The sequence below is a fragment of the Mizuhopecten yessoensis genome, unplaced genomic scaffold (genome assembly GCF_002113885.1).
Source record: "Mizuhopecten yessoensis strain PY_sf001 unplaced genomic scaffold, ASM211388v2 scaffold10977, whole genome shotgun sequence".
Classification (NCBI taxonomy): Eukaryota; Metazoa; Mollusca; class Bivalvia; order Pectinida; family Pectinidae; genus Mizuhopecten; species Mizuhopecten yessoensis.
This window is the reverse complement of record NW_018408816.1, coordinates 117,855-138,166: the sequence shown is the minus strand read 5'-3', so window position 1 is coordinate 138,166 and position 20,312 is coordinate 117,855. Positions and strand designations below refer to the sequence as shown.

At 38.2% G+C, this 20,312-nt stretch overlaps 1 protein-coding gene across 1 annotated transcript; it reads left to right on the top strand.

Annotated features, from left to right (window-relative positions):
- Positions 1 to 4,291: 4,291 nt before the first annotated feature.
- Positions 4,292 to 20,127, top strand: LOC110464264 (SPRY domain-containing protein 7-like). Its single transcript, XM_021519374.1, has 5 exons — positions 4,292 to 4,426; positions 6,139 to 6,255; positions 12,622 to 12,782; positions 18,157 to 18,259; positions 18,720 to 20,127. The coding sequence occupies exons 1-5, from the start codon at positions 4,312 to 4,314 to the stop codon at positions 18,815 to 18,817; spliced, it is 594 nt and encodes a 197-aa protein (XP_021375049.1). The 5' UTR covers positions 4,292 to 4,311; the 3' UTR covers positions 18,818 to 20,127.
- The last annotated feature ends 185 nt before the right edge of the window (positions 20,128 to 20,312 follow it).

The following is a 20,312-nucleotide window of genomic DNA, read 5'->3' as shown; positions in this document are numbered from 1 at the left end:
CTGTATAGTACTGCAAGTACTACAAGTGCGTAATACAGGTACATAACTTGATATCATGTTAATAAAGTTACATGCGCTTTCAATAAATACAGATATGTACATGTACAGATACAAACATTATAATTGTGTTTGTGTTTTCATTAATAGTTGACCCTCCTCAGTCTCAAATAACTTTGCAATGGTGTTTTCTACTTCAGTGTGTAATTTAATTTAATTATTTAGAGAAAAGAATTAATTAAAAAACTTATTGAATAGCATTTGAAAAAAATAGTTACAATATCAACTTATAATAATTTAGATATGGGAGGAGGGTCTTTGTTGTTTTAACAGAGTACCTCGGAGTGCCTCAATTAAAACAGCAATTAACGGGATTGGTCAAAGGGTGTAATAATTGGACGAATGTATAACAAAATCTTCACATGTCATTTGAATAAGACTTTCAACCATGAGACCAGCATTGAAGAACTGTTTAGAGTGCGACAGTGTTATTCGACCTGCACAGCATGCAGTTAGCACTGCAGTGCGATTGCTGTAGTAGATGGCAGCATAGAACGTGTGGTACCGGTAAGTGATATGAAATATATATAAATGTCAATCACAGAAATACCCAATTGATACATTTCCGTGTATGGTAAGATAGGATGATTTTATATAAAAGATAAGAAGACATAATCTAACTGTTGTATAAGTGTTGTTGTTTAATTTAGTAATTGTCAAATTAATCATTACGTTATAATTGTCTATTTATCGAAATTTACATCAATGTTCATACATATATATACGTCCCGTTATAATTGTCTATTTATTGGAATATACATCAATGTTCATACATATATATACGTTCTGTTATAATTGTCTATTTATTGGAATATACATCAATTTTAATATATATATCCCTCCCTTTATATTTGTTTATTTATTGGAATATACATCAATTTTAATATATATATCCCTCCCTTTATATTTGTTTATTTATTGGAATATACATTTTCAAAATTACATCTTATAATTCCAATCAAATTGTTTATGACGATTTAAACAGAAGGGCCGTTTTAACTAGGGCCGTTTTTACACTGCGGCCGTTTTGACCTAGATTCCTTTAGACAATTTCAAAAAAACCCCACAGAAATTAATTATTTTATAATATTTCTAGCCAGAACTAACTTGGTGTAAAATCTACAAAATGCCTTTCTGTGTAACAACAAATACAAAACTCCAGTGGTTCCAGTATAGAGTGATTCATCATGTACTTACAACTAATTCATTTCTATCTAAAATTGGAGTAGTTGTCTCCCCTCTTTGTGTATTATGCAACTCTGAACCGGAAACAATTACTCATATTCTATGGGAATGTGGGGAAGTACAAAGATTACTAGAAAGTTTTGACACATTAATGGAAGCTCTTTTAATCCCATTTTCAGTAAACAAAAAATCTTTTCTTTTTGGCCTTCTTCATCAGAATTTTCTTCCAAGTAATCGAGTAGATAATGAAATCATCATCATTATAAAGCAGTATATTTACAGAGTGAGATGTTTACATAACTCATTAAATGTAAACGCTCTTGTAAACATAATAAAGGACAACTATCAGATTCAAAAATACATTGTTAATGGTAAGGATGAAAAAGCTAAACATAAATTTGAAAATGACTGGAAAAAATGGGACAAACTAATTAAGCTGTAATACATTTCTATTATTATTATAATTATTATCTTTGAGACATACTCTATCATACATATTTTAAGTTCTGCCCTTCACAAAGCCGATATATTACCTATATATAATATAATATACATGAGTGAATATCCACCTCCTTTTTCCACCATCTCGCCCAACTTTTCATACATTTCTTCTCTCGTTTCTTTATGTTCTCTATTCTCCCTTTCTTTTTATTTTCTCAATCTCTATCTCAATTCCTCTTTCTTATAAAGACAATGCAATGTACTCAGTAGACTGTGCAAATTTTTCATTTACCTTTTTGTGTGGGACTGATATTTTTTCTCTTTGCATAAATTTACATTTCAATAATCAGTACTAGTACATACAGGAATGTCTGAAAATGTCTAATATCATGCATATGGGTTTGTGTGAGTACAACGCATGCGAGTATGGTGAAATCATCTTAATTATGCTTATGCATGGACATGGGTGTTTTTGACATGGACATGAGTTATACAGTATGTGCGGTTATATAAAATTTAATGCAGATATTGTTTCTAGCATAAAGATATATACTGTACCATATGTGATGAAGGTTGATATGTGTTCTATTTTTACATGAGACATAGCAATGAATGGTTGAGACATATAGATGTCAGACACATGGATGGATGCATATATATAGGTAATAAAATGTTAAAATAGACGGAAATGAGTATGTATGCTATTGTGGTTAAATATCATCGTGAGAATGTATGTACTCTATGACAAATGTGGACATAACAGATATAGGTTTATGTATGTATGTGCCTGTATACAAATGAGTGAACGTTTTGTTATTTATTGTACATGTACATTGCATTGATGAAAAATCTGAATAAAAAGATAATTAAAAAATAAAAAATTAAATAAAATAAAAAACAAGTATGAAACAGGTGTCGATGGGAAATATTTTAAAGCATTGTGGCATCACAGAGTTAAATAAGAAAACTTGGTACTATCTAAATCAAATTTTAACATCTCTTTTTTATGAAATGTTAACAGTATGAAACGTAAATAATACTCTTGCCTAAATTCTAACAAAGCATATATGTGATACAAAATGTTTTAACATGTAAAAACTGTTTCAGGAAATAAATTAATAAATAAATAAAAAAAAAAAAAAAAAAATTCTAGCCAGGAAATTAAAATGAGGTTGTTACAATACTTGCAAAGTTTCATAATTTAGCTTTGAAAATACAGTTTTTCTGAGTAAACAAGTTAAAATTATACGCCTCTGGTTAAATGTTCAACTTGCTTGCCAGAAGCCCTTGTTGAAAAGCAATTCTGGTGAAACGTGATGATATTATAAAAGCAAAGTTCTTGTGGAGGAGCTGGAATCGAAGTGATGGAGCGATGGATCTATCGACACCCATATTTGTCGTGTCGAGTTTCACGGTGGGTATATATGTCTTAGAGTTGAACCTACAACAAAAACACGGACAGTAGAAACGTGATAGCAAAGTGAAGTGACGGAGCGATGGATCTATCGACAGCGTACGTGTCAGAAAGAGGATGTCTGTCGTTCCAACTGGTGTCCCGCAAGAAGCCGTATTGGAGACCACATCCTTTTCCATGTTCACATCAAAGAACTCCAAGATGTTGTGAGATCTGGGGTATTTGTTATTAGTCATAAGTATTCATATGTCCAATAAAACAAAGTAAAAGAAAAGCATGTACCAGAGACGTATGTGTTATATACGTCTCTGCATGTATAGTACGTAGATTTCCAATCAAACTAAAGTAAAATGCCCCAAAATGTTTTTGACCTCAGATCATTGTAATTTTGTCTAACACGTTAACAATTTGCATTGATGTATTAATGCAGAGACGTATAATGTATTATACGTCTCTGATTAATGAGAGGCGTAGCCCCAGAGAAAAATAACTATAAATGCGCTGTGGTTTATTTAAGTGTGTTTAGAGAAAACGTTTAAGTGTTTCGTTTATGATCAGCGCCGAGCGGAGCGAATCAGTTTTATTTTGTCCTTTGTTAGGGTCAGGGTAATTAGAAATGGTAGATGTTCTGGTAAAATATTGGTGTTTAACATCTGTTGAAAATATCTGGTCCTGGTAATCGAGAACATCCAGACGAGAGTTAGAGCTGCCCGGTATGTACAATCACGGACTTAGACTAATCTAATTCCGTGGTACAACCAACATAGATCTAGAGAGCTTGGCTGTGTCACTGAACTGGGAACCCCAAGCCAATCGAAGAACAAAGGCCAGTCTAATTATGCTTTATAAGATCATACATAATTATGTGGCTATAGATTCAACATCATACATAACATCAGGTGATAGGAACAAAAAGGGCACACAAACCTTAACCAAATTTCTTCCAACAAAAATCTATATAAATATTGCACTCAAACCTCTGAGGAAGAAGAAGATATTTTTTTACGATTATCACGGACATATAGTTATCTTTAATCTAACCTGTGAAAGGCGATTCGTGCGTGGGGTTTGTTCTTTTTACTTTTCTCAACAGCTTTGTTGTTAACCAAGGTAACGACCTATAGCTATTTGACGGAACAGTTTTCCTGATATTCTGTGCGATTACCACTCTAGTAGTTAGTATCCAACGTTAAACTTCCGGTTTGTACAGCGAAATGAGCTGGACGTCTTTCTACTGTCCGTGTTTTTGTTGTGGGAACAGAGCGAATCGTTCCGGTCATGTTCAACTCAAAGACATACCCACCGTGAAACTCGACACGACAAATATGGGTGAGAAGTATGGCGATCGTAAGATCACCACTCTTGGTGTTTTGTGTTGACGTGACAGTACCCCCCCCCCCCCTCCTTCTCATGGTTCTGCGGATTTTCAACTCTCCGCATTAAAGCCATGTTGGTTTCTGTGGAGTATAACATATAGTTAGATAGACCGTTGACTTTCTTGTCCCAAACGCGTTAATGTTTGAGTGTGATGTTTAGTATTTTACGTTTTGTTGCGTAAGTTGGAGAGCTGGATAGAAGTAACAGGCTATCCGAGGGGATCCCTGTTCGGCTCTGTAAATGCCCCGGCCAGTACCGGCCCCTAACTTGCCTAAGTCGTTCCTACTCACCCCATAGTGTTAGGACTCTTTTTAATTTATCATGAAGTAATTTGATGGAATGCAAATATTTAATTCCTCAGCCATAACAAGAGGTATGCTAAAACCAGATCAGTTAATATATTATGATGAAAATAATTTCAATATTTGGAATAAGATTCATCAGTTTGGTATGAATATGAAAAGCTTTGTTTTGAACAGAAACAGTAATTGAAAACTAATTTTGTGAGCTTGAAAAAACGTCTGTTTCCTTTGCCAAGTAAAGAGTGCAAATCAAATGTTTGCATTCAAAACAGACTAACTAGCATTTAATTTGTCATCAAGTAAAAACTATGAATTAAGGAATAACCCTACTGTATTATGAGATTAGCTTTGGTATATCATAATCATACTGTTGGAAATTTAGCTTTACTGGGGATACAGAATGAAGCCAGTAACAAGGATATTTGCGACAGTATACAATCATTATATACATTAGCAATTCTGATTATAATAAAGTAAATATAAGGGTTGTCCCCATTCCAATATCATCTTAAATCACCAAAAGAAACGAATTTTAGGAAGGTTTTGTGTGTTCTTTTCAAAACCTGAGTCTCTCTGCTGTGGATTGGTGACGTGAAACTATTCAAAGTGAGACAGAATCACATTTACCTTTCGGGTCAAATTATTTTTTGTGACATCATTAATGATAAAATTCAGGGTCAGAGAGGTCATTGTCAGAATTAACTATCGCCACCCAGGCTTCATATAAAAATGAGGAATTGGCTAGAGATGCATGGTATATCACAGTTATACCATCGCAAATTATTTGGATTGACCACCACTAAAATGCCTTGTTACATCTGAAGTGACAATGGTCGAGTGCGGTGGGTATCCTCAAAATCTTTGTGTGCATTGAATATTCTGAGAAAGTGTTTTTCTCCTGCCAGAATAACTCCAACAACCCAGTTAGAGTTTAAAATGGTCGGGGTTGATCAAAAATGATCAAAATTGGTCTGGGGTGGATTAATGCGGTATCTGTGCTGTAGCATTCAAGTGAGGTGGCACTATAAATGATACTGTTGGAAGCACGGTCCAACTACAAACAGAACACAATACATCTACAGCACACATATGCATACAGGCATACACACATAGGGAGTTAATAGCCAGGTGGCATATGACTAGTAGTTAGCGCCTGATAAGTCAGGCAGCTCCTGCGAATTCCTCAAAAATTGTATTAATTATTGTATTTGCTAATTGTATTGATTGTATAAATTGTAGATATGTACTGTAAAGTGTTTGATAGCTAGTGGCTTAATATTCTAGCTAGATAGAAACCTATATCAAATGTTGTATATTATTGTTATTATTATTTATTTTGTCTGATTGAAATTTTGTTGTTAGGAAATGATGTTGTTATTGTGAAAAGTGGAAAACGGATATGTGGAACAGGATCTGCCCTATCAAATGCCCCGATCGCACAAGACAAGGCTTACTTTGAAATAAAGCTTCAGAGTACAGGTATGTAACAATGTTCTTCTGTATTTTTTTCGTGAAAGCAGCTACTTGCAGGAAATTTTGTAGACTTTTTTCAGGTTAGTCTTGGACATCTTTTTCAAACTTTTGGTGAATCTTATTGTTCTCATTACTAAGACACCATGCCATACTTGCCCACTCTCCCTATTAGTGTAACTTTGTTGTTGTGTTTATACAGGTGTGTGGGACATCGGTCTAGTATAACACTGTTGTTGTGTTTATACAGGTGTGTGGGGTGTCAGTCCAGTATAACACTGTTGTTGTATGTATACAGGTGTGTTGGGCACGGTTTAGTGTAACACTGTTGTTGTATGTATACAGGTGTGTGGGGCATCGGTCTAGTATAGCACTGTTGTTTGTGTGTGTACAGGTGTGTGGGGCATCGGTCTAGTGTAACACTGTTGTTTATGTTTATACAGGTGTGTGGGGTGTCGGTCTAGTATAACACTGTTTTTTGTGTGTGTATACAGGTGTGTGGGGGTGTCGGTCTAGTGTAACACTGTTGTTTGTGTTTATACAGGTGTGTGGGGTGTCGGTCTAGTGTAACACTGTTGTTTGTGTTTATACAGGTGTGTGGGGTGTCGGTCTAGTGTAACACTGTTGTTTGTGTTTATACAGGTGTGTGGGGTGTCGGTCTAGTGTAACACTGTTGTTTGTGTTTATACAGGTGTGTGGGGTGTCGGTCTAGTGTAACACTGTTGTTTGTGTTTATACAGGTGTGTGGGGTGTCGGTCTAGTGTAACACTGTTGTTTGTGTTTATACAGGTGTGTGGGGTGTCGGTCTAGTGTAACACTGTTGTTTGTGTTTATACAGGTGTGTGGGGTGTCGGTCTAGTGTAACACTGTTGTTTGTGTTTATACAGGTGTGTGGGGTGTCGGTCTAGTGTAACACTGTTGTTTGTGTTTATACAGGTGTGTGGGGTGTCGGTCTAGTGTAACACTGTTGTTTGTGTTTATACAGGTGTGTGGGGTGTCGGTCTAGTGTAACACTGTTGTTTGTGTTTATACAGGTGTGTGGGGTGTCGGTCTAGTGTAACACTGTTGTTTGTGTTTATACAGGTGTGTGGGGTGTCGGTCTAGTGTAACACTGTTGTTTGTGTTTATACAGGTGTGTGGGGTGTCGGTCTAGTGTAACACTGTTGTTTGTGTTTATACAGGTGTGTGGGGTGTCGGTCTAGTGTAACACTGTTGTTTGTGTTTATACAGGTGTGTGGGGTGTCGGTCTAGTGTAACACTGTTGTTTGTGTTTATACAGGTGTGTGGGGTGTCGGTCTAGTGTAACACTGTTGTTTGTGTTTATACAGGTGTGTGGGGTGTCGGTCTAGTGTAACACTGTTGTTTGTGTTTATACAGGTGTGTGGGGTGTCGGTCTAGTGTAACACTGTTGTTTGTGTTTATACAGGTGTGTGGGGTGTCGGTCTAGTGTAACACTGTTGTTTGTGTTTATACAGGTGTGTGGGGTGTCGGTCTAGTGTAACACTGTTGTTTGTGTTTATACAGGTGTGTGGGGTGTCGGTCTAGTGTAACACTGTTGTTTGTGTTTATACAGGTGTGTGGGGTGTCGGTCTAGTGTAACACTGTTGTTTGTGTTTATACAGGTGTGTGGGGTGTCGGTCTAGTGTAACACTGTTGTTTGTGTTTATACAGGTGTGTGGGGTGTCGGTCTAGTGTAACACTGTTGTTTGTGTTTATACAGGTGTGTGGGGTGTCGGTCTAGTGTAACACTGTTGTTTGTGTTTATACAGGTGTGTGGGGTGTCGGTCTAGTGTAACACTGTTGTTTGTGTTTATACAGGTGTGTGGGGTGTCGGTCTAGTGTAACACTGTTGTTTGTGTTTATACAGGTGTGTGGGGTGTCGGTCTAGTGTAACACTGTTGTTTGTGTTTATACAGGTGTGTGGGGTGTCGGTCTAGTGTAACACTGTTGTTTGTGTTTATACAGGTGTGTGGGGTGTCGGTCTAGTGTAACACTGTTGTTTGTGTTTATACAGGTGTGTGGGGTGTCGGTCTAGTGTAACACTGTTGTTTGTGTTTATACAGGTGTGTGGGGTGTCGGTCTAGTGTAACACTGTTGTTTGTGTTTATACAGGTGTGTGGGGTGTCGGTCTAGTGTAACACTGTTGTTTGTGTTTATACAGGTGTGTGGGGTGTCGGTCTAGTGTAACACTGTTGTTTGTGTTTATACAGGTGTGTGGGGTGTCGGTCTAGTGTAACACTGTTGTTTGTGTTTATACAGGTGTGTGGGGTGTCGGTCTAGTGTAACACTGTTGTTTGTGTTTATACAGGTGTGTGGGGTGTCGGTCTAGTGTAACACTGTTGTTTGTGTTTATACAGGTGTGTGGGGTGTCGGTCTAGTGTAACACTGTTGTTTGTGTTTATACAGGTGTGTGGGGTGTCGGTCTAGTGTAACACTGTTGTTTGTGTTTATACAGGTGTGTGGGGTGTCGGTCTAGTGTAACACTGTTGTTTGTGTTTATACAGGTGTGTGGGGTGTCGGTCTAGTGTAACACTGTTGTTTGTGTTTATACAGGTGTGTGGGGTGTCGGTCTAGTGTAACACTGTTGTTTGTGTTTATACAGGTGTGTGGGGTGTCGGTCTAGTGTAACACTGTTGTTTGTGTTTATACAGGTGTGTGGGGTGTCGGTCTAGTGTAACACTGTTGTTTGTGTTTATACAGGTGTGTGGGGTGTCGGTCTAGTGTAACACTGTTGTTTGTGTTTATACAGGTGTGTGGGGTGTCGGTCTAGTGTAACACTGTTGTTTGTGTTTATACAGGTGTGTGGGGTGTCGGTCTAGTGTAACACTGTTGTTTGTGTTTATACAGGTGTGTGGGGTGTCGGTCTAGTGTAACACTGTTGTTTGTGTTTATACAGGTGTGTGGGGTGTCGGTCTAGTGTAACACTGTTGTTTGTGTTTATACAGGTGTGTGGGGTGTCGGTCTAGTGTAACACTGTTGTTTGTGTTTATACAGGTGTGTGGGGTGTCGGTCTAGTGTAACACTGTTGTTTGTGTTTATACAGGTGTGTGGGGTGTCGGTCTAGTGTAACACTGTTGTTTGTGTTTATACAGGTGTGTGGGGTGTCGGTCTAGTGTAACACTGTTGTTTGTGTTTATACAGGTGTGTGGGGTGTCGGTCTAGTGTAACACTGTTGTTTGTGTTTATACAGGTGTGTGGGGTGTCGGTCTAGTGTAACACTGTTGTTTGTGTTTATACAGGTGTGTGGGGTGTCGGTCTAGTGTAACACTGTTGTTTGTGTTTATACAGGTGTGTGGGGTGTCGGTCTAGTGTAACACTGTTGTTTGTGTTTATACAGGTGTGTGGGGTGTCGGTCTAGTGTAACACTGTTGTTTGTGTTTATACAGGTGTGTGGGGTGTCGGTCTAGTGTAACACTGTTGTTTGTGTTTATACAGGTGTGTGGGGTGTCGGTCTAGTGTAACACTGTTGTTTGTGTTTATACAGGTGTGTGGGGTGTCGGTCTAGTGTAACACTGTTGTTTGTGTTTATACAGGTGTGTGGGGTGTCGGTCTAGTGTAACACTGTTGTTTGTGTTTATACAGGTGTGTGGGGTGTCGGTCTAGTGTAACACTGTTGTTTGTGTTTATACAGGTGTGTGGGGTGTCGGTCTAGTGTAACACTGTTGTTTGTGTTTATACAGGTGTGTGGGGTGTCGGTCTAGTGTAACACTGTTGTTTGTGTTTATACAGGTGTGTGGGGTGTCGGTCTAGTGTAACACTGTTGTTTGTGTTTATACAGGTGTGTGGGGTGTCGGTCTAGTGTAACACTGTTGTTTGTGTTTATACAGGTGTGTGGGGTGTCGGTCTAGTGTAACACTGTTGTTTGTGTTTATACAGGTGTGTGGGGTGTCGGTCTAGTGTAACACTGTTGTTTGTGTTTATACAGGTGTGTGGGGTGTCGGTCTAGTGTAACACTGTTGTTTGTGTTTATACAGGTGTGTGGGGTGTCGGTCTAGTGTAACACTGTTGTTTGTGTTTATACAGGTGTGTGGGGTGTCGGTCTAGTGTAACACTGTTGTTTGTGTTTATACAGGTGTGTGGGGTGTCGGTCTAGTGTAACACTGTTGTTTGTGTTTATACAGGTGTGTGGGGTGTCGGTCTAGTGTAACACTGTTGTTTGTGTTTATACAGGTGTGTGGGGTGTCGGTCTAGTGTAACACTGTTGTTTGTGTTTATACAGGTGTGTGGGGTGTCGGTCTAGTGTAACACTGTTGTTTGTGTTTATACAGGTGTGTGGGGTGTCGGTCTAGTGTAACACTGTTGTTTGTGTTTATACAGGTGTGTGGGGTGTCGGTCTAGTGTAACACTGTTGTTTGTGTTTATACAGGTGTGTGGGGTGTCGGTCTAGTGTAACACTGTTGTTTGTGTTTATACAGGTGTGTGGGGTGTCGGTCTAGTGTAACACTGTTGTTTGTGTTTATACAGGTGTGTGGGGTGTCGGTCTAGTGTAACACTGTTGTTTGTGTTTATACAGGTGTGTGGGGTGTCGGTCTAGTGTAACACTGTTGTTTGTGTTTATACAGGTGTGTGGGGTGTCGGTCTAGTGTAACACTGTTGTTTGTGTTTATACAGGTGTGTGGGGTGTCGGTCTAGTGTAACACTGTTGTTTGTGTTTATACAGGTGTGTGGGGTGTCGGTCTAGTGTAACACTGTTGTTTGTGTTTATACAGGTGTGTGGGGTGTCGGTCTAGTGTAACACTGTTGTTTGTGTTTATACAGGTGTGTGGGGTGTCGGTCTAGTGTAACACTGTTGTTTGTGTTTATACAGGTGTGTGGGGTGTCGGTCTAGTGTAACACTGTTGTTTGTGTTTATACAGGTGTGTGGGGTGTCGGTCTAGTGTAACACTGTTGTTTGTGTTTATACAGGTGTGTGGGGTGTCGGTCTAGTGTAACACTGTTGTTTGTGTTTATACAGGTGTGTGGGGTGTCGGTCTAGTGTAACACTGTTGTTTGTGTTTATACAGGTGTGTGGGGTGTCGGTCTAGTGTAACACTGTTGTTTGTGTTTATACAGGTGTGTGGGGTGTCGGTCTAGTGTAACACTGTTGTTTGTGTTTATACAGGTGTGTGGGGTGTCGGTCTAGTGTAACACTGTTGTTTGTGTTTATACAGGTGTGTGGGGTGTCGGTCTAGTGTAACACTGTTGTTTGTGTTTATACAGGTGTGTGGGGTGTCGGTCTAGTGTAACACTGTTGTTTGTGTTTATACAGGTGTGTGGGGTGTCGGTCTAGTGTAACACTGTTGTTTGTGTTTATACAGGTGTGTGGGGTGTCGGTCTAGTGTAACACTGTTGTTTGTGTTTATACAGGTGTGTGGGGTGTCGGTCTAGTGTAACACTGTTGTTTGTGTTTATACAGGTGTGTGGGGTGTCGGTCTAGTGTAACACTGTTGTTTGTGTTTATACAGGTGTGTGGGGTGTCGGTCTAGTGTAACACTGTTGTTTGTGTTTATACAGGTGTGTGGGGTGTCGGTCTAGTGTAACACTGTTGTTTGTGTTTATACAGGTGTGTGGGGTGTCGGTCTAGTGTAACACTGTTGTTTGTGTTTATACAGGTGTGTGGGGTGTCGGTCTAGTGTAACACTGTTGTTTGTGTTTATACAGGTGTGTGGGGTGTCGGTCTAGTGTAACACTGTTGTTTGTGTTTATACAGGTGTGTGGGGTGTCGGTCTAGTGTAACACTGTTGTTTGTGTTTATACAGGTGTGTGGGGTGTCGGTCTAGTGTAACACTGTTGTTTGTGTTTATACAGGTGTGTGGGGTGTCGGTCTAGTGTAACACTGTTGTTTGTGTTTATACAGGTGTGTGGGGTGTCGGTCTAGTGTAACACTGTTGTTTGTGTTTATACAGGTGTGTGGGGTGTCGGTCTAGTGTAACACTGTTGTTTGTGTTTATACAGGTGTGTGGGGTGTCGGTCTAGTGTAACACTGTTGTTTGTGTTTATACAGGTGTGTGGGGTGTCGGTCTAGTGTAACACTGTTGTTTGTGTTTATACAGGTGTGTGGGGTGTCGGTCTAGTGTAACACTGTTGTTTGTGTTTATACAGGTGTGTGGGGTGTCGGTCTAGTGTAACACTGTTGTTTGTGTTTATACAGGTGTGTGGGGTGTCGGTCTAGTGTAACACTGTTGTTTGTGTTTATACAGGTGTGTGGGGTGTCGGTCTAGTGTAACACTGTTGTTTGTGTTTATACAGGTGTGTGGGGTGTCGGTCTAGTGTAACACTGTTGTTTGTGTTTATACAGGTGTGTGGGGTGTCGGTCTAGTGTAACACTGTTGTTTGTGTTTATACAGGTGTGTGGGGTGTCGGTCTAGTGTAACACTGTTGTTTGTGTTTATACAGGTGTGTGGGGTGTCGGTCTAGCCACCAAACTGTGTGATATGAGTACAGTCCCTTTGGGTAACAACAAAGACTCCTGGGTGATAAGACATGATGGCGTGCTTTATCACAATAATGAGGAAAAAGGCAAGCTGCCGGAGGTACCACAGGAAGGAGATATACTGGTAAGTACAACACAATAGCTCTCAGGTATACATACCCAAATGATACAGGTAATGATACAGGTAACGATACAGGATCGCTACAGGAGATAATGATACAGGTAATGATACAGGTAACGATACAGGATCGCTACAGGAGATAATGATACTGGTAATGATACAGGTAATGGAATACAGATCATAGCACCAGCAATGTATGTCATAGCTTGTAAGACTTTATAACGCCTCATTCCAAGATCAGAAGAAATCTAGTTTGTTTTTCCATCCCACCTCTAGATCTGTTTGCTACATTGATTTTGAGCTCCTGTTGGGTCTGTGTTAGGACCACGGAAATATTGACTGTATTCCAAACCGATCGGAGAGATTTGTCATCGCCATATATAGCCTTCGCTATCATTGTCATGCTGATGACAAACAAATTTACATGGTCATCAAACCACAGGACAGTTGGGATACAAAATCAGAACATCTGGAAGCTTGTCTGACAGACATCAGTACCTGGATGAATGCTAACATACTAAAGATTAATCAGGAAAAGACAGAACTAGTCATCTTTTCCCCAAAGTGTCAGCAAACAATGGCTCTCCAGCTCAAGGTCGGTGCCAGAACTATTGAGACTGTCCCAGCTGTTAAAAACCTAGGGGTATACTTTGATAGTTTACTCAACTTGGAGAAAGAAGTGAATGCTTTTGCCAAATGCTGTCACTACCAGATCAGGAACATCGGCTGTATCCGGCAGTTTATAACAAGATTTCGGTGCATTCACTTGTTACCTCTCGGTTGGATTATGGTAACGCCCTGCTCTGTTATATCTGACAAACTATCTAGTCATCTGCAGAGGGACCATATTACTGCATCTAGAGTGCTACAGTACTGGCTTCTGTATACAGGCAGCATATCAGAAATGGCAGGTCTGTATGTCTACAATGCTGGGCTTTAATTAGACTTTCCCCAATCATAGGCACTGGGGGGCACTCAATGTATATACATACCGGTGTTTGTACATGTATGTTACTTCAATGCCTGTGACTAATTATATTCTATATGCTTTCTGCCTATAGCTCTCACAATCTATTTGGTGAATGTTTGTTAGTTTAAACAGCTTCATGATCAAGAAAATGTTTTAGTTTAAAACAGGAAATATTTTTGTTGCATTTGTTTAAAATACGAGTTCATCATATAATACTTTATTCCCAAACAAGGTCAAAATATTGCTTTACAAAATATGAAAGGAAAAGAACACATTTCCTCGGTGCAACTTTAAAAATAAAAATTCTATCTATGACCATAATTAGCGTCTGCTTTTTTTGATATGATTGGTTTCAGTATGTAGTTTCTTGGGCTTCATTGAAGGAATCTGGGATTGTCTGTCACAACCTCGAGCGACAGAGACAAAAATAAATATGGAATTGGTTCTGATCTCGTTACTAAGATGACAATAGTGAATATTCTGACAGAAAGCTTGGAAACTGTCTGAAGAAAATACTGGGAAAATCGATAAATCACAAGAGCCGACAATAATTAAGGTTTATGGCTATGCAGCTATGCTTCCATAAAATCATCGCAAAAAAATGGAAAGCTTGTTATCCAAGTCATCTTTAAATTGCATTCTCTCTTGTTCCTATTGTGAAGTTCACAACTGTATTGTGGTTATTTATGGATTTTTGATGATCATATAATTATATATGTATTTAAGTGAATTCAACATTGGACAACATTATAATGCCAGAGGCATATATACCACATTTATCCCAGCCTCGTTATAAGCCCACCCAACATAAATTGCAGTTTTTGAAAAATGACAATGAATGCTAATTCAGTGTCTTTTGTAATAATTAAGCCAACACCCGTGCTTTGTGGAAACCCCACTGGTTACTCGTACTCGAAAGAGATAGCACATCACATCTGTGCTATATTCATTGCACTGGTTAGCTGTACAATGCAAGTCGCAGTACAAAATTTTGGTGTACACATACAAGGCACTGAATGTGTAACGAAGTTGAACCTCATATTTTCTCATGTTTTATGTTATACATATTTATGTACCACTATGGCACCATGCTTATTCAATGAAATAACAACAAATCATTCTTGTATATTTTGTATGATTACATTTATTATTGATAGTGTGAGTCGTCGACAATGGCAGAGAGAGAGAGACTTTGAGTTAAATATGAGATGTCAAATTTACGAGTGTTTAGGTTATACCACGAGGAATGTTGAGTGGTAATGGTAAAGTGTTATTTAAGAACAAAGTAAGAGCGCTGTGTTGCTTGGAGGATATATATAGTTGTATTGTTGATGTATTAATTGAATCGTTCATATATACCTTGATAATTGCGTGTATTATAATTGTAGTTACCGTCTTATTGACGAGTCTTGGTGCGTGTTCTGTAGTGTGATGGAGGCTGCCATTGTTGTGAGAGTGCGCATGTACAGAGAGTGACAGTTGTTATGTATTTCCGGTCTTGGAGTTGCTATCATCGAATAGCGGGAGTTTATGAATGTTTGAGTTCGGTAAATAAACGCGATGTTTATTTACAGTTATTCGATTGGTTGTTTATTCTAGGACCGACATACGATGTTTTGATTTGTTGTTGTGCCTGAGAGTGAGTATAAAAGAGCGAGCGTTTGTATTTTCATTAGACTTACAGACTTTTAGACTTAGAGATTTATCGACTTTTACGTATACACTTAGACTTCTTTATTCGGACATCATTTATACTTCTTTCGGCCTTTGAAACCTAAAATATAATAACTCATTCAGTCTCATAACTTTGTCACTTTCATTAGGAAAGCTTAATCTCATTATCATCATTGGCTAGTTCAGCCATTTCAGCTTATAGATATATATTATATTCTACTTATACGTGGATTACTTACGGGAATTACATTACCGGAGACTTCAGTGTCGAGACCTAGGATAAGGTTATAAGTGTGTTTGTTGTTTGATGATTATGCAAAGATTCGTGTGAAAGATATTCAGAATAACATACTATATATGTGTCATTTAATAAAATCAGTCTATGTGGTACACAAAACTTGAGTTTACTTAATACTTCATGTTAGTTCTACAAAGTACGCTACCAGTACTACCGGTTCAAGTCGAGCGTTACGAACTGGCTTTTGCGAGTCTTGTGTAAGATCGTTGTTTTGCGCTACCAGCAAACGATCTAGTCTAGAACTAAACAGAGACAATATTGAGTGAAGTGACTAGGCGGCTCCGTTACAAATGGAACAGCTCCCCATAGCCAGTACCTACAGGAGATTGTTACCCTGTATCAGCTACAATCACTACGGTCGGAGTCAGAATCATTGTTGTGTGTCTCAAAATCTCGTACTGTGACCTATGGAAACCGGTGCTTTGAGAAGACATTAAAACTCACCTCTTCACGTCAGCATTTTAGGCTCTTTTCACAGACGTCGTGTACATACCACCCTTTATTTATGCATTTATGTGCACATAGAGATCATGATTATCTTCTTGCTGAATGTATAATGGTTAGTGTAAGCCTGTTTTGTTACACAATTATAACTAATGCTATTATCCATATGTTGTAAAGCGCTTTAGAGTAAGTTTACAAATTATATAGGGTGCTCTGTAAATGTTGTAAATTATTAGCTCACCTGGCACGAAGTGCCAAGTGAGCTTATGCCGTGGCGCGGCGTCCGTCAACTTTTCCTTTAAACAACTTCTTCTGAAGAACGGACAGGCCTAGAGTCATGATATTTGGCTGTAAGCTTCGTTGGTAGGAGCCCTACAAAGTTTGAGAACGAAAATGACCTTGACCTGTTTTCAAGGTCACAGGGGTCAAATATGTCAAAAACTTCAAACGACTTCTTCTAAAGAACAAAAAGGTATAGAATCTTCATATTTGGCTGATGGCTTCCTGGGATAGAGCCCAACAAAGTTTGAGAATGAAAATGACCTTGACCTACTTTCAAGGTCACAGGGGTCAAATGTGTCAAACACTTCAAACGACTTCTTCTGAAGAACTGAAAGGTATAGAATCTTTATATTTGGCTGGTGGCTTCCTGGGATAGAGACCAACAAAGTTTGAGAATGAAAATTAGTTTGACCTACTTTCAAGGTCACAGGGGTCAAATATGTCAAAAACTTCAAACGACTTCTTCTGAAGAATTAAAAGGTATAGAATCTTCATATTTGGCTGATGGCTTCCTTGGATGGAGCCCAACAAAGTTTGAGAATGAAAATTACCTTGACCTTCTTTCAAGGTCACAGGGGTCAAATGTGTCAAACACTTCAAACGACTTCTTCTGAAGAACTGAAAGGTATATAATCTTTATATTTGGCTGGTGGCTTCCTGGGATAGAGCCCAACAAAGTTTGAGAATGAAAACTAGTTTGACCTACTTTCAAGGTCACAGGGGTCATATATGTCAAAAGCTTCAAATGACTTCTTCTGAAGAACTGAAAGGTATAGAATCTTTATTTTTGATTGATGGCTTCCTTGGATAGAGCCCGACAAAGTTTGAGAATGAAAATGACCTTGACCTTCTTTCAAGGTCACAGGAGTCAAATGTGTCAGACACTTCAAACGACTTCTTCTGAAGAACTGAAAGGTATATAATCTCTATATTTGGCTTGTAGCTTCCTAGGAAAGAGCCGAACAAAGTTTGAGAATGAAAATGACCTTGACCTTCTTTTAAGGTCACATGAGGCAGATATGTCAAACACTTTAAACGACTTCTTCTGAAGAACTGGTAGTTATAAAATCTTAATATTTGGCAGGTGGCTTCCTGGGAAAGAGCCAAACAAAGTTTGCGAATGAAAATGACCTTGACCTACTTTCAAGGTCACAGCGTTCAAATATGTCAAACAGTTCAAACAGCTTCTTCTGAAGAATTAAAAGGCATAAAATTATAATATTTGGCTGGTGACTTCCCGGGATAGAGCTCACCAAAGTTTGCAAATGAAAATGACCTCAACCTACTTTAGAGGTCACAGAGGTCAACAACATTTTAATGGATTTGTTCTTGAGAACTAAAAGGAATGGATTCATAAGATTTGGCTGGTAGCTTTTTGGAATAGAGCTAACCAATTTGAGAAGGAAAATGACATTGACCTACTTACAAGATCACAGGGAAAAATATGTCAAGCAACTTCTGAAGAAGAATCAAAAAGCATAGAATCTTATAATAATATTTTGCTGGTAGTTTCAACAGATGGAGCCAACAAAGTTTGCGAGGGAAATATTTTTAGTGCAATATAATATTTAATGAGAATATTTTGCTATGACTGCTTAAATATTCAGGTGAGCGATACAGGCCCTCTTGGGCCTCTTGTATTATTATTATTATATCATTACTAATTAACCATTGCAAATTTTGTTAATATATTTTATGTCTGTTTACAGGGTTTGACCTACGATCATGTGGAACTGAATTTCTTCCTGAACGGTAAACCCCTAAACAACCCCCTGATGGGGATCAAAGGAACAGTGTTCCCGGTATTCTATGGTACATATCATATTCTAAGTTCATTTGGCAGCATTTTTGTGGCATTAATCTTGGACAGTATTCTTCAAAAGATATTTTCTGAAACAGAGATGTTGTAATTAATTTGAATATATATTATATAACTATTTATTTTTGAAAAACAATTAAAATCAGAGCATTTAAAAAATCAATAACAATAATAATATCTGTTATTGTTTTGCCTGCATACTATACTTATATAATATTATCAGGTTTAACTGAGCACCATTACAGATGAGTGGCAGTGAAATGTTTTCACTCTTTAACAAACTGCACTTGCTTTGCTTAACATTCTTTTTACATGAGATGATGTTTTAGGTGCAGTAGGTTTTAGGCTATCATTTTGGTCTGGCTGTTATTAACTGGTTTATATTTTTTATCTCGATGTTAGAAAAGCCTGGTGTCAGATGTTAATGTGACTACGGTTTTCTTTTCTTCACAGTGGATGAAGGTGCTGTAATGGATGTCCAGTTTGACAAATTTTACCACCAACCACCAGACGGCTTTGATAGCATCATGATAGAGCAGTCGCTATTATAGTAGTTTACTGAACTGTAATTACATCACAGATCCGTGGTACTGTATATATTCCTTCCGCGGACACCAGAGGCCATGGCAGCCTTAAAGCGCTATCCTCTGTACGGCTATGATTTCGCATGTCCGACATAGGGCAGTCTGCGGGATGAACAAACTATACAGATAGGTCTTACCAGAGACAACGGATAATTCGACACAGCTTTTCCTATTAGTGTTTTCTGGATCAAAAACAGACTGATCCTAGGGAGACGGAGGGAGATATAAAATTGGTTTTGTTAAATAATTACCTGTCTATGGATTCCAGAGTCTATGGATTCATAAACAGGAGGTAATTCAAATTGGAAGGGAGGCAAGGATAGGTTCTCTATCCACTTTGATCTCACTTTGTCCTTTTAGCATATTTGTGCTTAATATATCTAAATAATGCACAATGCTGAGTTAGTGGTTTCATGATTAAAACAGCTATTTTCCTGTTGTGTTGAAATCACAAAAGAAATTGTGACCCAGCTGACAGCAGAAATTACAAAATGCTCTACATATGAACAGTATTATGTACATGTTTATATATAAGTGATGTTGTAACAAGTTCTTTATGACGGCCAGAGGGAACCCAACCTGTTTATAGACCAGAACGGTTCATTTAAACATTTAACTGCCTTCTGTTGAGAGTCATCAGAGAGGTTTAGCAACCTTATGGGTATATATGGGTACGGGTAAGCTACTAATATTGGTAAGGAATGTATACTTGGTAATATTTTGCAGGGGAATTAACTTTGTCATTTTGCTGTCACCAAAGATAAGGCAAAATTAGATACCCAGAGATTATTAATACCATGATTCATTGAATTATTATCTGTTTGCACATATATTTACTGATACAAAATATAAAAACAATTGTTTACTGTTAACTGCCGAATAATGAAGATAAAACTTCAACATCACATGTCATTTTTACAAAACACCCAAATACTTAAGTCCACAGCCTCATGAACATGATATATTTAACTAGCCATGTTGTGTTAAATTTAATCCCAGTGAACTAGTTCTGATCGAGACAGCCGGGAAATATTGGCCTAGCAACTATATAGTTCCTATAATAAAATATAATGCCTGGCTGTTGGTCATAGATGACAGTAATGTACCACAAAATTAAATAACTATACCCGGGTACATGTATTGATGTATCTGGCCGTTTTGTAGATGGCAGTATTTTACTTGCCTCTTCCTGTATATAAACAGTCTGTAAAACGTTATTTGTATTTTTAAAAATTGTTAGTATAGGTACATATATACCCTATAAAGGTTTATCTATATATGTATTGGTACATGTATACCCTATATAGGTTTATGTATATATGTATTGGTACATGTATAACCTATATAGGTTTATGTATATATGTATTGGTACATGTATACTCTATATAGGTTTATGTATATATGTATTGGTACATGTATACTCTATATAGGTTTATGTATATATGTATTGGTACATGTATAC

What these genes read in the sequence shown, in the direction of transcription:
- LOC110464264 (XM_021519374.1), top strand. Translation starts at nt 4,312, where the DNA reads ATGAGCTGGACGTCTTTCTACTGTCCGTGTTTTTGTTGTGGGAACAGA. An exon ending in ACTCGACACGACAAATATGG is followed by an intron (nt 4,427 to 6,138) that starts GTGAGAAGTATG and finishes TTTTGTTGTTAG; the next exon opens with GAAATGATGTTGTTATTGTG. An exon ending in CACAGGAAGGAGATATACTG is followed by an intron (nt 12,783 to 18,156) that starts GTAAGTACAACA and finishes GTCTGTTTACAG; the next exon opens with GGTTTGACCTACGATCATGT.